Source organism: Phalaenopsis equestris, unplaced genomic scaffold, assembly GCF_001263595.1.
Source record: "Phalaenopsis equestris unplaced genomic scaffold, ASM126359v1 Scaffold000335, whole genome shotgun sequence".
Taxonomy (NCBI): Eukaryota; Viridiplantae; Streptophyta; class Magnoliopsida; order Asparagales; family Orchidaceae; genus Phalaenopsis; species Phalaenopsis equestris.
Genome location: NW_018164777.1, coordinates 48,587 through 68,532, shown reverse-complemented (window position 1 = coordinate 68,532; position 19,946 = coordinate 48,587). Strand labels below are relative to the sequence as shown.

The 19,946-nt window shown below is 34.9% G+C and overlaps 1 protein-coding gene across 1 annotated transcript in view; it reads right to left on the bottom strand.

Moving 5' to 3' along the window:
- Positions 1-4,321: 4,321 nt before the first annotated feature.
- Positions 4,322-19,946, bottom strand: part of LOC110025847 (cyclic nucleotide-gated ion channel 2-like) — a 27,804-nt gene continuing 12,179 nt past the window's right edge. The window contains exons 4-8 of the mRNA XM_020726520.1: positions 11,761-12,071; positions 10,737-10,848; positions 10,415-10,651; positions 5,419-5,505; positions 4,322-5,351 (exon numbers count right to left, since the gene is read on the bottom strand). Coding sequence (XP_020582179.1) covers positions 4,866-5,351; positions 5,419-5,505; positions 10,415-10,651; positions 10,737-10,848; positions 11,761-12,071 — 1,233 coding nt within the window. The 3' untranslated portion in view covers positions 4,322-4,865. The remainder of the gene's footprint in view (positions 5,352-5,418; positions 5,506-10,414; positions 10,652-10,736; positions 10,849-11,760; positions 12,072-19,946) is intronic.

The following is a 19,946-nucleotide window of genomic DNA, read 5'->3' as shown; positions in this document are numbered from 1 at the left end:
ATATATATATATATAGATACACGCCCACTCATATCTAGTTATTTAAAATAGATATATCGATATGAATTATGGCAAATTCATTAGTTAAATTATAATAATTCGTTGTCAATAAATTTTGTCATTTGACATGAATTTCTAGACATTTTTAAAGCAGAAAACATTCAAATTCAAATTAAAAATCATCCAAAACTCCACATTAAACAAGCTTATAGTCAAACCGACCGGCTTGACAAAGCAGACCCAATGACATCAAAATTGACCCAATTTGAGTCTGTATCAAGCCGTTAAACCACATTTGGAAGCTTTGAGATGTTAATTGTAAGGTCTAATGGATTCTAAATTTGACAAGCTTATAATTAAATAGAGCATTTAGGTAAGACAAATGCAATAAGCTTAACATCACTAAATTTCTGACATCATGAAGGTACTTAAATGTCCATAAAACTCTTTTGATCATGAGAATCTCTATGGTCGTCTGATAGATCAATCTGCTTACTTATTTGTAGGGGAGAGACTTCTATATTCTATAAATAGAACCCTACCCCCTTCATGAAAATTGGGGACCGAAGTTGGGCCTAGACCTAAAGGAGAAGAAGGAACCAATTTTCATAGCTATTCTTAACCAAATACCCGATGAACACTTTTTGCTCCCGTAGTTTTCGGCCACTATCGACCACCGCTTTCAGCCGTCGTCGGCCACTATCAGCCTCCTCTCTTCTTGTTGCCATCGGAGTTCCTTGTAGGATAAAAAAGTGATGCGCAATAACGCGCCTTGAATATAGTGCAACGACGCGCTCCAAAAACGGTGCAATGATGTACCATGTAGACAGTGCAATGATGTGCCCCAAAAATGTGTAACAACAAGCCCAAAAGTTAGTGTAACAACACATCTCAAAGTTGGTGTAACGGCGCACCCAAAAGATGGTGTAACACCCCACAATAATTGCTGATAATTGTTGTACTAAGAATATGATGAACTTCTTATAACTCCTGAATTTTTCACCTCACATCGCCCTACTAAGACTTACGACCTATATGATTTGCTCCAACTGCAACCCCTTACTACAACCTTGACGGCCAAGTGACGCTATTATAGTCACTCACTACGGCCTATATGACCAACTACGACCTATGTGATTCACAACTCACGTCATTCCAAACTCCGACCTCTATAACCTACGGATGTTATTGTAGCTCTCCACTATGATCTATATAGTCCATAGCTACTTCGGCCTCTGTGGCCTATCGACATTATTGTAGCTCACCACTATAGCCTACATGCAACTCCCAACTTCAACCTCTATGATCTATAAATGTTATTGTAGCTCACTATCATGGTATATGTGACTAACTACAGCCAAAGTCGTCCATAGCTCATACAACTCCCAACTCTGTCCTATGTGGCTTACAGGCGTTATTGCAACTCGTCACCATGACCTAAGTGATAGTGGTGGTATTCTCCTTATTTGTAATATATGTTGTTAACATATAGTGGCAACCTAGAGTGCTATAAGGAAACCACTAAAGTTGAAGAATTAAAGGAGTAAAAGCTTGCCATGAATAATGAAATACATTTTTTGGAGTCAAATCGAACCTGAGATTTGACTGTTTTACAAACTGGACAAAAAAAATAACATACAACAAGTGGGTCTACAAGCTAAAAGAGGAGTCAGATCGTATTAGTCTCTATAAGGTAAGACTTATTGTGAAGGAGCTTTGGTAGAAAGAAGTGGACTACAACTATATTGAAACTTTTTCTCTTATGGTGTCAAAGTCATGTTGATCTTATTAGCAAGAGAAGATCAACATCTGGAACAAATGGATGTAAATATAACTTTATTGCAAGGAAATATGAAGGAGGAATTATATATGATGCAACTGCGAGGTTAAGAGATTCCAAAGAAACAAGATTTGATATGCAGATTGTTGAAATGCCTCTCTGACTTGAAGCAGGCCTTGAGATAGTAAGATAAGAGGTTTGACATGTTTATATCAGACAGTGAGTATGCTTAAATCATATATTATTTTACTGTTTAATTTGGTAAAATAGAATTTATTTAATCTAGGTACAACTTCCCTATAAAAGAAAGGCCCTGTAGTTAATTATTTCAATAGGGAAGTAATCCACTAATAACACTTTCAATTAAATTAGTGGTTCATAATTAGTGGTTCAAGTTTCTATAAATTTTAATGTTTACTTTCAAGCTTACTATTTTGCTAATCAATAAGGAAGGATTAAGCAAGAATGGTTCTGTTCAAATTATGAAGGAGAAGAAGTTAAAAATGCTCGAATATTGAGAAGAGTAGTGCTCTGATATTATGTCTTCGGTTTTATATTTCAAACATTGAGATTTATTTTATTGGAGTTATTCATTTTATTAGAAAGTTAGAAATTACATTCTAACGATATAAAATTATAAGAAAATTTAGGAGGTAAGGGTTTATCCCGTAAAAAAAAAAAAGAAACGGAGAAGTTCAAAACGTAAATAAATGTTAGAACTCTTTTTAAATTTGTAGAATTAGTGGAACTTACAACTTAACTCTATCGTTCGAGCGACCTGACTTTGACTTGTGCGTAATGCTTCTAATTAACATAGTAATTTATCATTTTTATATTTTATTTAATTATTTAAAATCAATTTAGATGATGTAAGTATGCGACTATATGCATGCATTATCAATTAAATTTAAAGGCTAACCAAAGTTGAGATGGACTTTCTTAAAGAGGCCGGTTATTCTCATTGGTTGGCCTATAAGGGTGTTCCCATTATTCATTTTTAATTTTCCTTCTTTTTCATACTATAAGTCCTTCTAGTTCATGTAGTGCACCATGAGACTGCACAATTCATCATTGCTCATTCTAGTATCATTGGTCCCACACCTAGTTCTAATTTTAAATTATCTTGTGAATTCTAAAATGAAAGTCTAAATTAACTTATAAAATAGATGTTAGTAGGCACAATACATGTACAAATTAGCATAATCATACATATGGACTTAGCACGAATTCGTGTTAAGTTCTATGTTCTAATAGATTGTGCTTAAGGGCATAAACATGAACTAGCAACCACTTTCAAAAAATGAATGATTAGTTTTAATTAATTTTAACATTTTCCCTACTAAACATGAACTCATGTAGAAGATATCATTAGGAGTAATAAGCAATTACTCTAACATATAAGTGAAAAGCAAACTATGAGCCTATCATCAAATATGTGAGCAAACATTTTGGTAGCCTGATAGGTCATGATTCATATATTTGCTCTAGCTTTATTTGGTTTCATTTATACTTTACAATTCATAATTGTAACTTGTCTCTTATTATTTTTTGATTCTCAAGTGTAATTGAACGTTTTCTTTATAGTGAAGTTGGGTGTAGCCCCCATTTGGCCCAAGAAAAAAAAAAAGTAATTTTCATATATAGTGAAGTTTGGCGTAACCCTTTGACATAAGCAATCAACCGATGATTAAACAGCATGCATGAGAAACCACGTCTTAGAGCCCGGGATAAGTCCAAGCTCTAGAAATGGTTCCCCGCTCGATAACGACGAGATCCGCCAAGAGTGAGACGTAAATCATCCCGACAACGAGTCTCATCGGATACCTTGCATATGCTGCGAAAATATCTGCCCAAGACCTTACGGGATAGGGCTATAGTAACTTTGATTTGGCTAATTGTGCTGATAACAAGAGGTCCACATCAAGATACTACATGTTCATAGGGGGCAATTTGGTTTCTTAGAAGAGCAAAAAGTAGTCGGTAATTGCAGGGTCAACGTCAAAGACAGAATATAAGGTCATGGTCTTGGAAGTTGTCGAGATGTTACTGCTGAGAACTCAATTGGTAAAGTTCAAGGTGGGTCAAAGAGCTCAAATGAAGTTGTGGTGCGACAACAAGTCAACAATCAACGTTGCCAACAACCCAGCGCAGCACGATAGAACCAACCATGTGGAGATTGATAACTTCTTCATAAAGGAGAAGTTGAATAGTAGACTACTTGAGATAACTCATGTAGCTACTAAAGAGAAAATAGTTGAGAGCCTCACCAAGGGACTTAGCTCATCAAATCTATCTAGGTTGTGTAACAAGATTGGATTAGTGGATATTTTTTGCCCATCTTGAGAGGGAGTATTGAGAATTGCATATAGTTTAGGATCCTATTTGTACATAAGAAATATTGAAGAAGTCAAGGATTTTATTCGTAAAGAAAGTTATAAGACTATATAAGCCCATTTCTTCCATGTATAGGTTAAGTGTTTATGCAAAATAATTTCAATTTTTTGCTTATGCAATTTAAGCAATTTAATAATTTTATGCCGCCCCCTATCCAATATTATAATGTTGGTTCCACCCCTAGCCACACTCCATCTCTTAAACAAATGACATTTAAAATCATGAGCATAAAAGAGGCCTGGACAAGCTTTATGTCAGAACTCAGAACAGTATGAGAAAATTCATAGCAGATTACAGACTCAAACCTCAACAATTTGTCAACTCTCGCCATAATTCAGGCTTATTTTGTTGAAATGATAGCTGAAGTTGAAGGTTTCCATTCTCTTAACCTTATGAAAATTAGCTCAGCCTTATTCTTTCTGCTCATTTGGGAAGGATGACTCATAAAATTATTCACCCAAGTCTTCAGTTTCTACACCCAATCTAAGCCCAATGGCATTAAAACCATCATCGTTTGTCAGGACAGCGCAGCAACTGTACTTATTCATTCCTTCAATATATAGCAGAATCATAGCTCAGTAATATCATCTCTGAAAAACCTGTCCAATAAAAATTCTGAGCTTCTGTTGAGTCCATGGAAGGCCAATCCAAGTAAAAAAAAAAAGACTTTTATTCTCTCTCCATCTCTACTCTACTCCAGATGATCATGAGGCCGGATGGACATGAACATTGCAGCATAAAGCCGCAGCCGTCGATCGTGATCTTCAGTTTTAATCGTTATGTCAGCACCACTCATGCTTCTCTTCTTGTAGCGCCGCCATGCTAGCTGTATGTTGACAGCCGCCCACGTTCGCCAATTCGACGAGTAATATCTTGCTGTTCTGTTGAGCCTCTCATTCGCAAATCTGTAACGAAAATGCTCGGTTATGTACTTAAGGTGGTGTGCTTCGAGGCTGAAGGCCTCGGTTGGCTCGGCACACTCAAATGTGGCAGAGGAAGGTGGGAGGCGATCAATGAATGGTCGCCGGATGCACCATGAAAGGAGTTCATCTCCAACAAAATTTCCAGGGCCTAACATGCTTGTTGCAACCATGCCTTTGCTCAGACACTGGATGCTTTGTAAGCGACCATGAACAATAAATATCATTCTCTGGACAGGGTCTCCTTCTCTAATTACCTGATTTAGAGAAGTAAAAATATTCACCTGTTGTTGTTATGATAACTCTGTGTGAGTCTTAACTTACCTTCTCATCTTTGGAGAATACCAAGTGCTTGACTCTGTCGCATATGTTGTCTAGGATTAAATCATCCAGGTTGTGGAATAGAGGAACCTGACCAACAGACCATCATTATGACATTAAATGTTTTAGTATTAGATCATGAAGCATGTAAAATAATGTCTTGAATTTTTTTATAGAATATATTTGGAAAAAAAAATTATAAAATATCTGTTTCCAAAAATATTTATTGCTTAATATATTCGATACCAAATATAGTTTTCTTCGAATGTATTCTTTTGTGACTATGAATTCTTATGGGGTTGTGGGGTGTGAGAAATCAAGCAAGAAATTAAAAGGTTTTGTGTTTGGCTTAATCCTTGACCATCTTTTATTATTACTGATTTTTTTGCTCCAGCTCTTTCGTGGCTTTTTTTCTGTTTATAGACTTTTTCATGTAAATTCTATATGCATTTGGTTGTGTGATTAATCATACTTGTAACGGTTCCATTTCGGTTCCCTAGAGGAGATGAAGCGAAGAATTGTAGAAGAGAGAGGAAACGAGCAGGGGGTTATTGCGGTGGTTCTGCGGGATTATTAAGAGGTTATTTAGATGTTATTTGGGAATTATTGCAGGGCAGATCACTCAATTTTTAAGCGGCGGAATTCATTTTTTATTTAGTGGGACCGTAATAACACATGGCAATATTTGATAGGACTCTACGTCCGGAGTTTGGACAAATTTTTTTTTAGAGGAAGAAGCCTTTTTGCGCAGGGTTTAGGGCTTGATTGATTCAAGGCATTAAGTTTAATAAAACTTATTTAATTAATTTAATGATAAAACTTATATATATATATATATATTAAATAAATGGTCAGAGGCTATTATACGAGCCTCCAATCACTCCTAATGTGCCTAACAATTCGAGTACCACCTCTTTAAAACCAATTGTGCCAGAGAGGATTTGAACTCTCAACATAAGGAGTCTTAGACCGAGGATGCCAACCAAACTTGTTCGCATTTATATATATATATATATATATTGAATAAAAAAAATAGCGAGATCTCATAAATTGCATTTAATAGTTTATTAAAATAATTAAAAAAATTATATTTTATATCACGTTTACTACAAGTTTTTAATTTTTATTTAGAAGAATCAATGTCATGACAAATCTTATCAAATTAAGAGTTATCGAGGTGAATACCCATAGTGTTAAATTATAGTAATATTTTAATATCTCTTCTAAACTAGTTTTATGGATTGTTATTCATGCTTGATTAATAAATTTGAATTTTTTGTTATTAAATTCTAACAGTTATCTCAATATGAATGCTTAGTCACATATTATGAAATAATTGATACATTATAGTATTATATGTTGAGTTATATGAAATTGTGAATGATATACTCTATATAGAGTGATTGTATATATATGTTTGACTATGATGTAGTCACCTATTAATGATACTAGTGGGTGTATAACTCTTTCTACAACTGAGGCCAAATATATGATTGTTTGTGATGGTATATGAGAAGTCATTTAGTTAAGAGACTTATTGAGAGAGTTTAACGGGAAGTCTATGAAGATGACTATTTTGTGATAGTTAAAGTACTATTAATCTGACAAAATATTAAATATATCACGAGCGAACCAAGTCCATTGATATTAAATTTTACTCAGGTTAATATTTAAGCCGAATACAAAACCTCTTCGTTTCTTGCTTAATTTTCCACACCCCACAACTCATGAAATGTCATGAATATTTATAGAATTAAGAAAAAATATATTTAACCAGAATACATTTGATATCAAATTTATTTGGAAATAAACATATTAAGCAAGAAAATATATTTATTATCAAATATATTACGCAAGAAATATATTAGATATTATATTTCACAAGAAATTTTAAGTGATTGTTTTATAAATCTCCATCTTGCATTAAAATTCCATCAAAAGTGAAGCTCCAAGTTACATTTCATTCTGTCAATCAGGAAAAATGAAAATTAGACAAATAAATTAGGAGTTTTCTATAAATAGGAGCTTCCTTATTTAAATTATTTTCAATATCTTTATTATGATTTATTTCCCTTTTAGCTGAACATTTATATTAGGAATATGTATTATTAAGTTACCTAAGAATAAATTAAACAAAATATTTTATACCTAAAATAAATTGTAAGATTATTATTTAATGGAGTGAAAGCAAAGGGAAAAGACATTGAACCTATTCAGAATTTAGCCTATTTTTCTCAAAACCTTAACATGGTATCAGAGCCAAAATTTTACCCTAACCACCGGTAGTTATTAGAGGACCGTCAAGGCTTCATTCCCGCTGGCCTTCTTGCTATAATAGAAGAACTATTTATTTGCCTCGATTCGCCCATTTAAGAATTTTCGTCTGCTGCGACTGCTTTGTCTGCCTTCAATTCGCCTTCTTCCATCTCCCGCCTTCGATTCGCCTTCTTCCATCTCCCGCGTCTGGTTATGTCTCCTGCATTTGATTCCAGTTGTGATATGTGATTATATACATTTGTTATCTTGTCTGTGATTCAAGTCTCATCCGCAATCTTCGATCTCGTTCGCTTCATCTGCTTCGGATCTCCTTCGCTAGCCATCGTTGCTTTTGCGGCATATTCGACTGCTTCTGCTTTGGCTTCGTCCGCTTCTACTTCGGCTTCTTCGTCGCACCCAAGTGTTAGCATTGGCGTGGAGTCAGGTCCACCCAACCCGTGAACTCCTGCTCCCTCCTCTCCTTCTATTTTCGCGAAAGTACGGTCGCGAAGGGTCACACCTCTTCACAAATAACCACTCCCTCCTTTCTTTTTTGCGAAGAGAAGCATCCCTTCGCCAGAAACCTTTCCCGTCTCCTCTATTTCGCGAAGAGAAGCATCTCTTTGCTCCCTTCTCTTCGTGATAAAAGGAGAGGCTCTCCTTCATATCTGTAAGATACAAGAAGTCACGATTTTCTTCTTTAGGTTTCCTCGGGATGGAGGAAGAGTTCTTCGGGTTTCCACGGGACAGTGGAAGAGAAGAAGTGCAAGGAGGAGTAGTTTCTTGCGGCAGAAGGAAGAAGAAGGAAGAAGAAGAAGAAGATTGTTCTCCCTAGGCTTCTTCTTGGTGGCTTGTGGCAGAAGAGAAATTGGGTTTATTTCTCTTGTAAGTTTGTCTTCTTCGGCGTATCTCGGTGTAGAGAGAGAAGAACAGAGAGAGAAGAAGAGAGAGAGCAACAAAGAGTGAGTGATTCCTCTTGTAAGTCGAGGTGATCGACTGGTGTAAATTTCCTCAAGTAGTAAAATCCTCTGCAACTCCGTGGACGTAGGCAATTTGCCAAACCACGTAAATCTGTGTGTTCTTTTCTGGTGTAATTTTTCTCGTTCTATTTTTCGCTCCGTCGATCTTTCTCCTGTTTGATTTATATATATACCACATCAACTGCTCTGGTATATATTTCTTAACAACAATGATTGAAGACTTCAACACTCCTTCCTAGACCCACAACTTCGACATCTCGGCTTTAGCACTTTTAGGGTGAAGATCAGAGAACAAATCGTCCTCGTCATCGCAGGAAGAATCAATAAATCAATAAAGAATCAATAGCATTTGGATCGTATAACAGGACGCGGATCCTACTTGTGGGCTATGATCGGTAGCATTTGGATCAGAACGCGGATTCTACTTGTAGGCTATGATTGATAACATTTGGATCGTGTAATTGGATGTAACTGGATCCTATTTGTGGGCTATGTAGTGTAGCGTTTGGATCAGGACGCGGATCCTACTTGTAAGCTATGATCGATAGCATCTAGATTGTGTAACTGAATCCCATTTGTGGGCTATGATCGGCAGCATTTGGATCAGGATGTGGATCATTGTGTAACTGAATCCCATTTGTGGGCTATGATCGACAACATTTGGATCAGGATGTGGATCCTACTTTTAGGCTATGATCGATATCATCTGGGTCATGTAACTGGATGCCATTTGCGGGCTATGATCGGTAGCATTTAAATTAGGACACGGATCTTACTTGTAGGCTATGATATATCACATTTGGATCGTGTAACTAGATCCTATTTGTGAACTATGATCAGTAGCATTTGGATCGTGTAATTGGAAGCAGATCCTTCTTGTGATCCTTCTTGTGGCTATGATTCATTGTGGCTATGATTCAAATTTCTGGACAACAATGATAAAGAATTTCTTGTTTTTCTTTGCTCAAATCATGTTATAGTTCAGGAGTTGTCTCTGAAGCTTCGACATTCTCGGCTTCTGCACTCACGGCTTGAGGATTTTTTGGTCCCAACAGTGTTATTAGTTTCTTGTTGGCAAATTGATGCTTCCTGATCAGTCAGCATCAATTTGAAGGGGGCTTCCTGATCAGTCAGCAACAATTTGAAGTGTGATGTCAATCAGGAAGGACGAAAATTAGGCAGCTAAATTAGGGGTTTTCTATAATTAGGAGCTTCCTTATTTAAATTATTTTCAATATCCTTATTATGATTTATTTCCCTTTTAGCTTAATATTTAGATTAGGAATATGTATTAAGTTACCAAAAATAGATTATACAAAATATTTTGTTCCTAAAATAAATTGTAAGATTATTATTTAATGGAATGAAAGCAAGGGAAAAGACATTGAGCCTATTCAGAATTTAGCATATTTTTCTCAAAACTTTGACACTCTCCACCTCTTTTCTTTGTTGGTGTAGTTCAGCTCCAACCCTCTCGTGATTTTTTTCCGTTTACGTGTTTTTTCACGTAAATTTTGTGTGCTTTTGATTGTGCAATTTATCTTAGTCGATGATAATTTGTGTTCTTTTTTCTTAACAAAGCACATAGAGAGTAACAATGAATTACCCCTTTAACGAATTCCTTTTGCTCGTAACAATAAGCACTACATAAAAATTATAATTTTCTCCGTCCAGCTCTCATTTTTAGGGCATGCACTATTTTTCTCCAATCAGAGTAGTGACTTATCAATATGAACCTAAAGAATAGATTTGGTCTGTAGTACCTTTTTAATGAGTTCTAGGCATAAATGTCGCTTGATGTCCCTTCTAAGCCCTTCAGGAAGATCCTGAATGATATCCATTTCATCTTCCCCTCTCATCGCTGCCCATCTCTGACGCTCATACTGTCGCACTCTCTGCCTTAGTCGTGATGGAAGCTGTCTCCTCCGCATCCACCATTCCATGTCTCGACACCTTAGCTGCATCTTTCTCTTCCTCGCCATAACCACATGCAGGAAAACCTGCAGGTAAGTCCCAGACTTCAGAAGCACGAGCATCAGCATTCATGACTGTTAAACAGGCTAATATTGAGGCTGAGTAGCAGACCTGAATATTTCCTATCAGTAAAGTGAAGAGCATGAGACCACTCAGCACAGTAATTATGCTGAATATCACTTCCAACCACTGGCTCGTTGGTTCCAGATTATTGCCAAAAGTGCTGTTTCAATAGAAAGATAAGTTCCAAATATGTTAAGAAAACTCTGCATTAGCTTATCAAAGGAAGAAGGATTGCTCAAAATATATGTGGACTTGGTTTCTGCTGCACTGTTTTGGAACAACAAAAAAGGGTGTCATAATGCCAATTCCAAATAGTTAGGATGAGCCTAGGGTTGTTTGGTTGGCTGAATTTATGGTGTGGTGTCAATGGAATGCATTGGTGTTCAAAATTTTGGTGTTTGGTTCAACAAAAATGAAACACAATATAAATATTTGGTAAATTTTGAATTCACCCTGTAGTTTAAAACTCGTGTATTCTAAATTTATCAGATTTGAGCAATTTTCAAATATACAATAAATTGTATTTGTTAGCACCGCAGCAGCCACCAACCTTCTGTTGCGGCGCCCGCCTCCAGCTGCCAACTACCGTTACCTGCGCTGCTGTGGCTAGCCGCCTGGTATCGATAAGCCTGGCGCTGGTGCCTTTTGGCCGCTGTCACCTACCTGCTTTCCCCCCTCACTAGCCATTGCCCACCTATCTTTGTAACCGGTCATATTTATATTGATTTCATTCGTTCTTCAAATTAATTATATTTTATATTGATTTCATTTTTTTCTTCAAATTAAACAAAAAAGAAAAGATAAACTAACTCATTTATTTTACACTCAATCAAATAACTCCAAAATATTTAAAATCCATTATATTTCAATTACACTGCATTCCTTTTAATACCGCATTCACCTCTCTACAAACCGAAAGACCCTAAATTATGATCCTTCCTGCAGCAGTTAGTTTATTGTAAGTATTTATGGTTTACTCTTGAGTTAGCAAGGTTTTTTTTTTCTCTTCTTCTGTTTTATTTGTTTATTTATTTATTTATTTTTTGTAAAAATGGTTTCGGATTACTTGTACCTGAGAGTCATGAGGCCCCAGAAAACAGGGTAAAGAATCTTGACGGCGAGTGAATTGCTGGAAACCACAGGAGGAGCTGAGTCGTATATACCATATGGAAATGAGCCATCGCCGTCCAAACAAGCTTGGAGATTCCAGCCACCTGTGGATGCTGTTAAATTATGACCAGAGGAGCTTGAGAAAGTTGGCGAAAGGCCTGCAGTGGAGCAGGTCAGTGACATGAGATTGCAGCTGTTGCTCTTCTGGCATTGCAGATTTAGGCATGAAGCAAATCGTTGAATTGCAAGAAGATACCAGCAGCCACCAACTACCTGAAAATCACTGGTTATTATGAAGTAGAATATTTTTTTATTGAGTTATTAGAGAATTGGAACTGTGAGGAAATTTTAATATTTTTTTATTGAGTTATTAGAGAATTGGAACTGTGAGGAAATTTTCTGTGATAGTTGTCTGAAATAGTGCTTGTGATGTGATGGTGGTTGTGGCGATAGTGTGGTGTTGGTGATGTGGTGGTGATAGTGGTGGATATGTTGTGATGGTTGTGTCGTGTGATAGTGATGTTGGTGTTGGTAGTGGTGTTGTGTGACAGTGGTGTGCTGTTAATATTGGTGGTAGTGTTGGTAATGTGGTGGTAGTGATGATATGTTGATAGTGGTCGTAAAGTTGTGATGGTTGTGTGGTGTGGTAGTGGTGTTGGTAGTTGTGTTAGCGTTGGTGTGTTGTGATGTGGTGTGGTGTGGTGTTGTGGTAGTAGTGTGGTATTGATGTTCGTGGTAGTGTTGGTAAGCTGGCAGTGGTAATGATATGTTGATAGTGGTGATCATATTGTTGTGGTTGTATGGAGGTAGTGGTTTTGTGATGATGATTCTTTTTATTCATCCATTTGAGTCGTGGTATCTTAAATGATACTTTATGTTTTTTTGTGAAAAAAATTTATGTTGATCGGTTCTTTTCATGCTAATATCATAATCATTAAAACAAAAAAAAAATTGATTCATCTACTATGTGGGATAAAGACCACAAACTAATATTTTACGACCTTTGTTTTAAGGAGGTGAAATTTGAAAATAGGTCAACAATTTATTTTAACGAAGGCTGAGAAAATATTATAAAAAAGTATAAGGAAAGCACGAGAAGGGAATAAGATGGGATGCATTGAAAAATAAATGAGATCAATTTAAAAAGGACTAAAAATTTTGGAAAGAATTGAAGCAAGGACCCGCGGGCTTGGGTTGGGATTCGATAAAAAGAACAGTTGATGCTTCGGAAGAATAGTGGGCTAAGAAATTAGATGTGAGGATTTATGAAACCACCACTCCTTTTATCAATTTTTTTCTTTAGATACATCAACATATCAATCTTTCATTACTTTGTAGGTAGTGCCAACTGCGAAAAAGTTCAAATTCTGTGGCATTGACCCTGAGCTGGAAGAGAGATGGGTCGTATGTTTGGTGGAGTCGCAATAACGGGCGATCATGCATGGGCCCCAAATGAGCGAGGGTTTGCTAGCATAGCTGAGAACTTGGGTGCCGAACAAACAGCTGACTCAATGAAGGCTCGAGCTCGAACCTCAATGAAGTCAAATCCACTAATCGATCAAAGCGTCCTAGAGTTTAGAAAAAAAAAATGATGTAGTTTCATAAGAAGTCAAATCTCACAGTTAGTTGCACCATGCACCAATGATCCCAACACATTATAAGCAACTTTTATTCAGCAAGTCGTGTGAATTTTGGAAGTTCTTTATAATGATAACCTCAGACAGCATGGTCAATTATTTTTGTTATTTTCATGACAACCAAAATGCATGAATATCATTTTAATTTGTTGGACATTTTATATTATTTTTTTTAAGATGACAGTATTTATGCCACTTATGATAAGCTCCGATTTTATTTCTTGAACGCTTGTTAATTGCTTTTCAAAGTTTCTTTATTTTTCTTTTGAATAAATAATGTTATGATTCTAGCTAATTCGATGATATGCATATGTGTTTGCTACATAGACAATGCATAATATGAATGGAGAAAAACATAGAAAAAGAATTGCAACTGCGTTTTGCCTCATGTATGATTACTACAACTCATATATTGTTCGTTTTCTATGTATGACATCAACATACATAAGCGATAAGTTAGTTGAAGAGTTGCTAGTAAGACGCCCAACAAGATTTAACAAGATGTTTTGTATGACACAGCTCATATTAGTAGATCTTTTAGAAGAATTACACCGGAATCACAAACTTCATAGCTCTGCCAGGATGACTTCTAGAGAGTTACTAGCTATAACCCTTTAAATTTTATCACATAATGTATCTTTAAATTTTATCGCAGAATGAATGTATGAGAGGTGCCATAGAACGATTTTAATACTCATCTGAAACAATCAGTAAATATTTTTCAATTGGGTTAAATGCTCTGGTCAGTTTATCATCATAAATTATCAAATCCCAGTATCCAACATCCTAAAAGACTCTTAATGAGATTTCACAGGACCAGCAGTATATGTTCCATTGTAAAATAATTCAATTCATTAATATTTTCCTAAATTCAAATGAACATAATAATTCAGATACCCTCGTTAAATGCTTTAAGATTGTATTAGAGTGATCGATGGAACACACATGAATGCACGTGTATGTCGAATAATGAGAATGTCGCATTCATCGGGTGATGCAGATCACCAACACAAAATATCATTATTGTATGTGACTTTAACATGTGTTTTACTTTTGTTATGGCAGATTGAATAGGTAGTGCACACGATAGTCACATATTCATATTTATCATAAGAACTCAAAAATAAAACTTTCCACATACACTCCTAGGTTGGTTTGAGTTTCAATAAATGAGAAGGTATTTTCACTGCAATACCAATTATTATATTTATGTCAGATAAATATTATTTGGTTGATACAGGATACTCCTTTACAAAGAGGGTTTCTCAAACCATTTTCTGATACTAAATACAACGTTCATGATTTTGAAAGAACTAACAATATCACTCGAGATAGGAAATAGATGTTTAACAAGAGACTCATTCTTATGTGATGTCATTGAAGAACATTTGGAGTTTTGAAGAAAAAAATGAGTAATTCCGCGGAATATGCAAATTGTGTTCACCCAATGGCTCTCCACAAGACCACAACTGCATTTGACAGCATCCTACACACAATGACATTGACTTCAATATGGCTGATGAAGTTCATTCACAAGTTTCTGGTTAAGCATATGAATATCGCTTCGAACCAAATTTATCCCAGGTTGAAAGAATTTGTCTGAAACTTACAGTCAGGATGAGGAAAGTGCAGGAGATATGATAGAGTTGAGCGAATGAATTACGGATTTCATCGTTGACAGTTGAACGGAGCGAATTTTGGATGTCATCTTTGATACTTTATTTTCAATGTGTTATGAAAATGTTTATTGTTTATTGTATTGATGATTCATGCAACGATGTCTGTTTTGAATCTCAATGTAGGGAATCTTCTATTTCAAATCCTTTTGCATGTATTTCTTCCCACTTGGATGACATGTGAGGCAATCGTGAGTATAATATTTAATGTAAGTTTTTATTGCATGTTTTATTTTTTTGTTTAGAGGTCTATGATGAGATATTCGACCTTATGGGTTCTTTTGAATGACTTATATGTTATTGGTTCTTCACAAGTATACAATCGTTATGAAGGAAACTAAGTACCTCACTTTTTTCAGCATATGACTGTTGGGATACTTTTGGATGGTCTTTAAGATGATATACATATGTGACATATACGAGCTCGGTATTATGTGGTTTAAAGATAACCAAAAACCTTTTTTTTTATAAAGTCTATTGTCTTTTTGTGATAACGAAATCGTTGGTTTACATTCTATTCTCTAAGACATCACAATTTCATAAAACTTAAATCGAGTATTGCTACTATTTTTTATCATTAATGTGAGTTGTGCTTTGTTTTTTTATATTCAGAAAAGATGAGCTTGAGGGCTATCGGTACCTCAAAAGCATTGTACAACTACTGTGGACTACAATCTTCTCTGCTTACTTCGCGACAACCACATAGCTATAAGAAATAATTTTACAGGTGTCTAAGGAGAAGAACAAAAAATTGTGATTTCTTTAGGTTGGCGGATTGGTTCAAGGATTCCACCGTTGATAATGATCAAACGTGAATATTTTCATTGTAGGACGGATTATCTCGAGACATTAACCAACTGCATTTTAAAAATAATATTATCATATTATTATTATTTTTTTTAAATCGTCATTTTTTTAATTTGATTGTCGTGTTACTTAACATTTAGTAAGATGTCTGTTTTTATTTTTTATGTTCAACCTAGATATTTATTTTCAAAAATGAAATGTGCTAGCATGATTAGTTTTATTATAAACAAAGTATACTATAGGGGCATAAAGGTCATTTGTTTGCAGCTTCAATATAGCTGTTGTAAAGCTACAAAAAACAAACCGACAATCAGTTTCTCGACAACAACTTCTGCACAGCAGCTTCCTGACACAACTATTGCGTGACAGTTTTTCAATAAGCTGTAGTTGCCCAAATAGACTCTTAATATGTATGGACAAAAACCCCCCAACCAAGTTCAAAGTATGGGATTGCATCAGATACATGATTTAATGTGAATATTCTATGAGCATATTTGGAAGAATCGCAAGTTGACAGCCAAATTCGACCACGACAAACTTTCTTTGTCGATTTCATTTTTCATTCAGCTAATTAGGCAAATGTCATTTTAGACAAGCCTATTCAACTATGAAAATCTGCCCTATAATTCGATAAGTCAATATCCGCATGATAAGGTATGGTTACTTTGTTAGCTAGCCCCATAGTGATATAACACTATACTTCACAAATCATTACACAAAGAGTTAAAGATTCCTTTTATTCCTCAATATATTTTTTCCTTTTTATGTAACCACTCTGAGCCGATCATATAAATATGAGAGACCACCGAGAGGTGGAGGCTTTTTTTTTTATGCTGGAAGAATGCCTGTATTAGACTTTTCTTGTTTCATCTGCACACTAGAGATTTTATCCTTCTTCTATGTTCCAGTTTTCATGCTTATCCTTTACAAGTCCCTGCCTATATGACTTGCGACCACTAACATAATCGGATTCAACTTAATCAAACTATATATATCTTGTTTATTTTTTCTTGATATTTAATATCTTTCTATTCATTTGAATTTTTGCCCTATTCACTCCTAATTCCCTTCCCATAAGTACAATGAACCAGAATTCTTAACCAAAGCAACCTTTTGATAAGTATGTTATGAACTTGCAGGTTAAAAATGCTCACATAATAAGTGTTATAACATTATATTGAATTATTGCAACAAACAATGAATAAGTAAAAGAAAGAACACAAATTTTATGTGGAAAACCCAAGATGGGGAAAATTATGAGCTGAAGAGGAGAATTCACTATATCAAATTTGAAATTAGAAGTGAAGAGCTTTGGTCGACATAAAATCAAAGCAGAGAAAAATGAGTGCACTTAGCAGGACTACTTTAAAATAAATAATCAAAAAAAACAATAAAGTAATAGCACATAGATTACAATCTTAAATTGTTCATAATTTTCTTCTAAATCTTCAATTTGCTTCTACATCTTCAATCATCGTGCTTATAATTTCCTTATGAGATGACATGCGAGACTCACAAAATTCGGGTCATAAATTTAGCAGTCTCCACCTTGATACAAATTTCCAAGTATCTAATGACCATGAATGAATATAAACCAAGTTTAAGCAATACTCAAAGTTGACTATTGGGAGTGCCTTAGTCATCATATTCACATAATTATTCATAAGAATTGATATTGCTCCTAACAATATCACCACGAGCAATAACTTCACGAACGAAGTTGTAACGAAGATCAATGTATTTAGTTCTCTTATAAAACATTTGATCTTTACTAAGAAAAATAACAATCTGACTAACACACATTAGTGTGGTGTTCTTTAAATCTTTACTAAGTTCTATATACCTTTCAATTAGAATCTTCAGTAATTATTATGTACTCAGCTTTAATTGTAGATTGTGTCATTGTTATTTATAAATTAGTCTTCCAATTAATCACATTGCCACTAATAGTAAACATGTATCTTGTAAGTCATATGATTTTATTAAGATCTCCAGTCAAATATCAATCAACATAGCCAATGACTCTATCTATACTCCTCTTGAAATACAAATAAGCATCTTTTGTCTCACATAGATAGCTGAGGATCCACTGAACTACTTTTCAATGCTTCTTACCTAGATTGCTCATATATCTGCTAACTACGCTGACTACAAATGAAAAATCTAAACTATAACATATCATAACGTACATGAGAGATCCTACTGCACTAGAATATGAAACTCGAGATATATATTCAATCTCATCATCTGATAGTTAACACAAAGCTGATGCGAGTCTTACATGCGCAACTAATGGAATACTAACGCGTTTGGCATTCTGCATATTGAACATATGCAAAATTTTATCAATGTATCATTTCTAAATAAAAAATAACTCACCAGTTTTTTTATCTCTCTGAATTTTAATGCCAAACATTTTCTTCACAACCCTCATATCTTTTATCTAAAACTCACTGTTAAGTTGAGCTTTTAATATTTTGAAGATTTTTTTTTTCTTGACTGCTATCAGCATATTATTATCATATAAGGACAAGAAGATAAATGATTCATTATTATTTCTCTTAAAGTAAATACAACTATCATATCTACTTCTCTTAAACTCATAAGCAATCATAAATGAGTCAATTTGTTTATACCACTGCCAATGAAACTATTTTAAAACATGAAAAAGATTTTCTTAGCAAACGAATAGGATATGTTTTTTCTGTAACCACGAAGCCGTCAGACTCCTACATATTTATACACTTCAAGTTCTCTATGCAAAAATGAAGTCTTTACATCTAACTGTTCAAGTTCAATATCATGCTTAGTCACAATGCCAAGTAAAGCTCGAATTGAATTATTTTTGACAAGTGAAGAGAATACATTTGTAAGGTCTACATCTATAATTTGATTGAATTCCTTTGTAACAAGTCTATGCTTATATTGGGCATCTTCAACACTTGATACGTCTTTCTTCTTCTTAAACACCAACATGAAGTGAATAACTTTCTTGCCTTGTGGCAACTTTACAAAATCCCAATTCTTATTTTTATGTAGAGATTTGATTTGCTCTTGCATAGCAATCATCTACTTACTAGAGTCAATTGAATTCACTGCTTCTTTATAGCTAGAAGGTTATTCACCACACTGGATACCTTCAGGTACATTTAGAGCATAAGCAACCAAATTGGCCTCACTATACCTTTGAGGTAGCTTAACTTCTTTTATTGTTTTATTCCCAACAATAGAATATTGTGATGGTTGTTGTCGTGGCGTTGAGAATGTAGCATCACCATGATTATCTGGATTTGACTCAAAAGTTATGTCGAAGGATGTACTTGTATCAATAAGAAATTCTACTTGTCTGCTAGACATCTCTTTTTGATCATCACTCGTATATTATGTAGTATGTGTTGTATGTAATTTGATAGACTCATCAAATATAACAAATCTACTCAAGATCACTTCCTTGGTTTCTGAGCAACGCAATTTATAACATTTAACTCCAATTTATAACAAAAAATACACACTTTATAGAACTAAACTATAATTTTTTATATATAATTATTTTATATTATTTTATATTTCAAACAATAACGATTCGAACACGAACGAACGCATCACTGTTCGTGTTTGGTTCGTTTAACTAACCGAACGAAAAAAATTTGTTCGCGTTTGTCTCGTTTACTTATCGAACGAATCGAACACGAACTCATTGACGAACCGAACACGAACTGTTCGCGAACAACGAGCTTTTTTGACAGCCCTACATATGCAGGACAGTAAAAATTTTTAAAATTAAAATAATCTAAAGGTTTATCTGACAAAATCTCCTATGAAGTTTTATTGTCAATAACTGTTATTTTGACCCCCAATTAATGAACTAAGGTAAAAGGGCAATTTTGTAATGTGGTACCGCCACCTACCACATCTCTACCTACCGCCACCTACCGGCCACCTACCTCCCACCTACCTCCCACCTACCACTCTCTTGCTTCTATAAATAGAGAGGGTGTGAGGCTTAGGAGAGCAAGGGAGAAGAGATC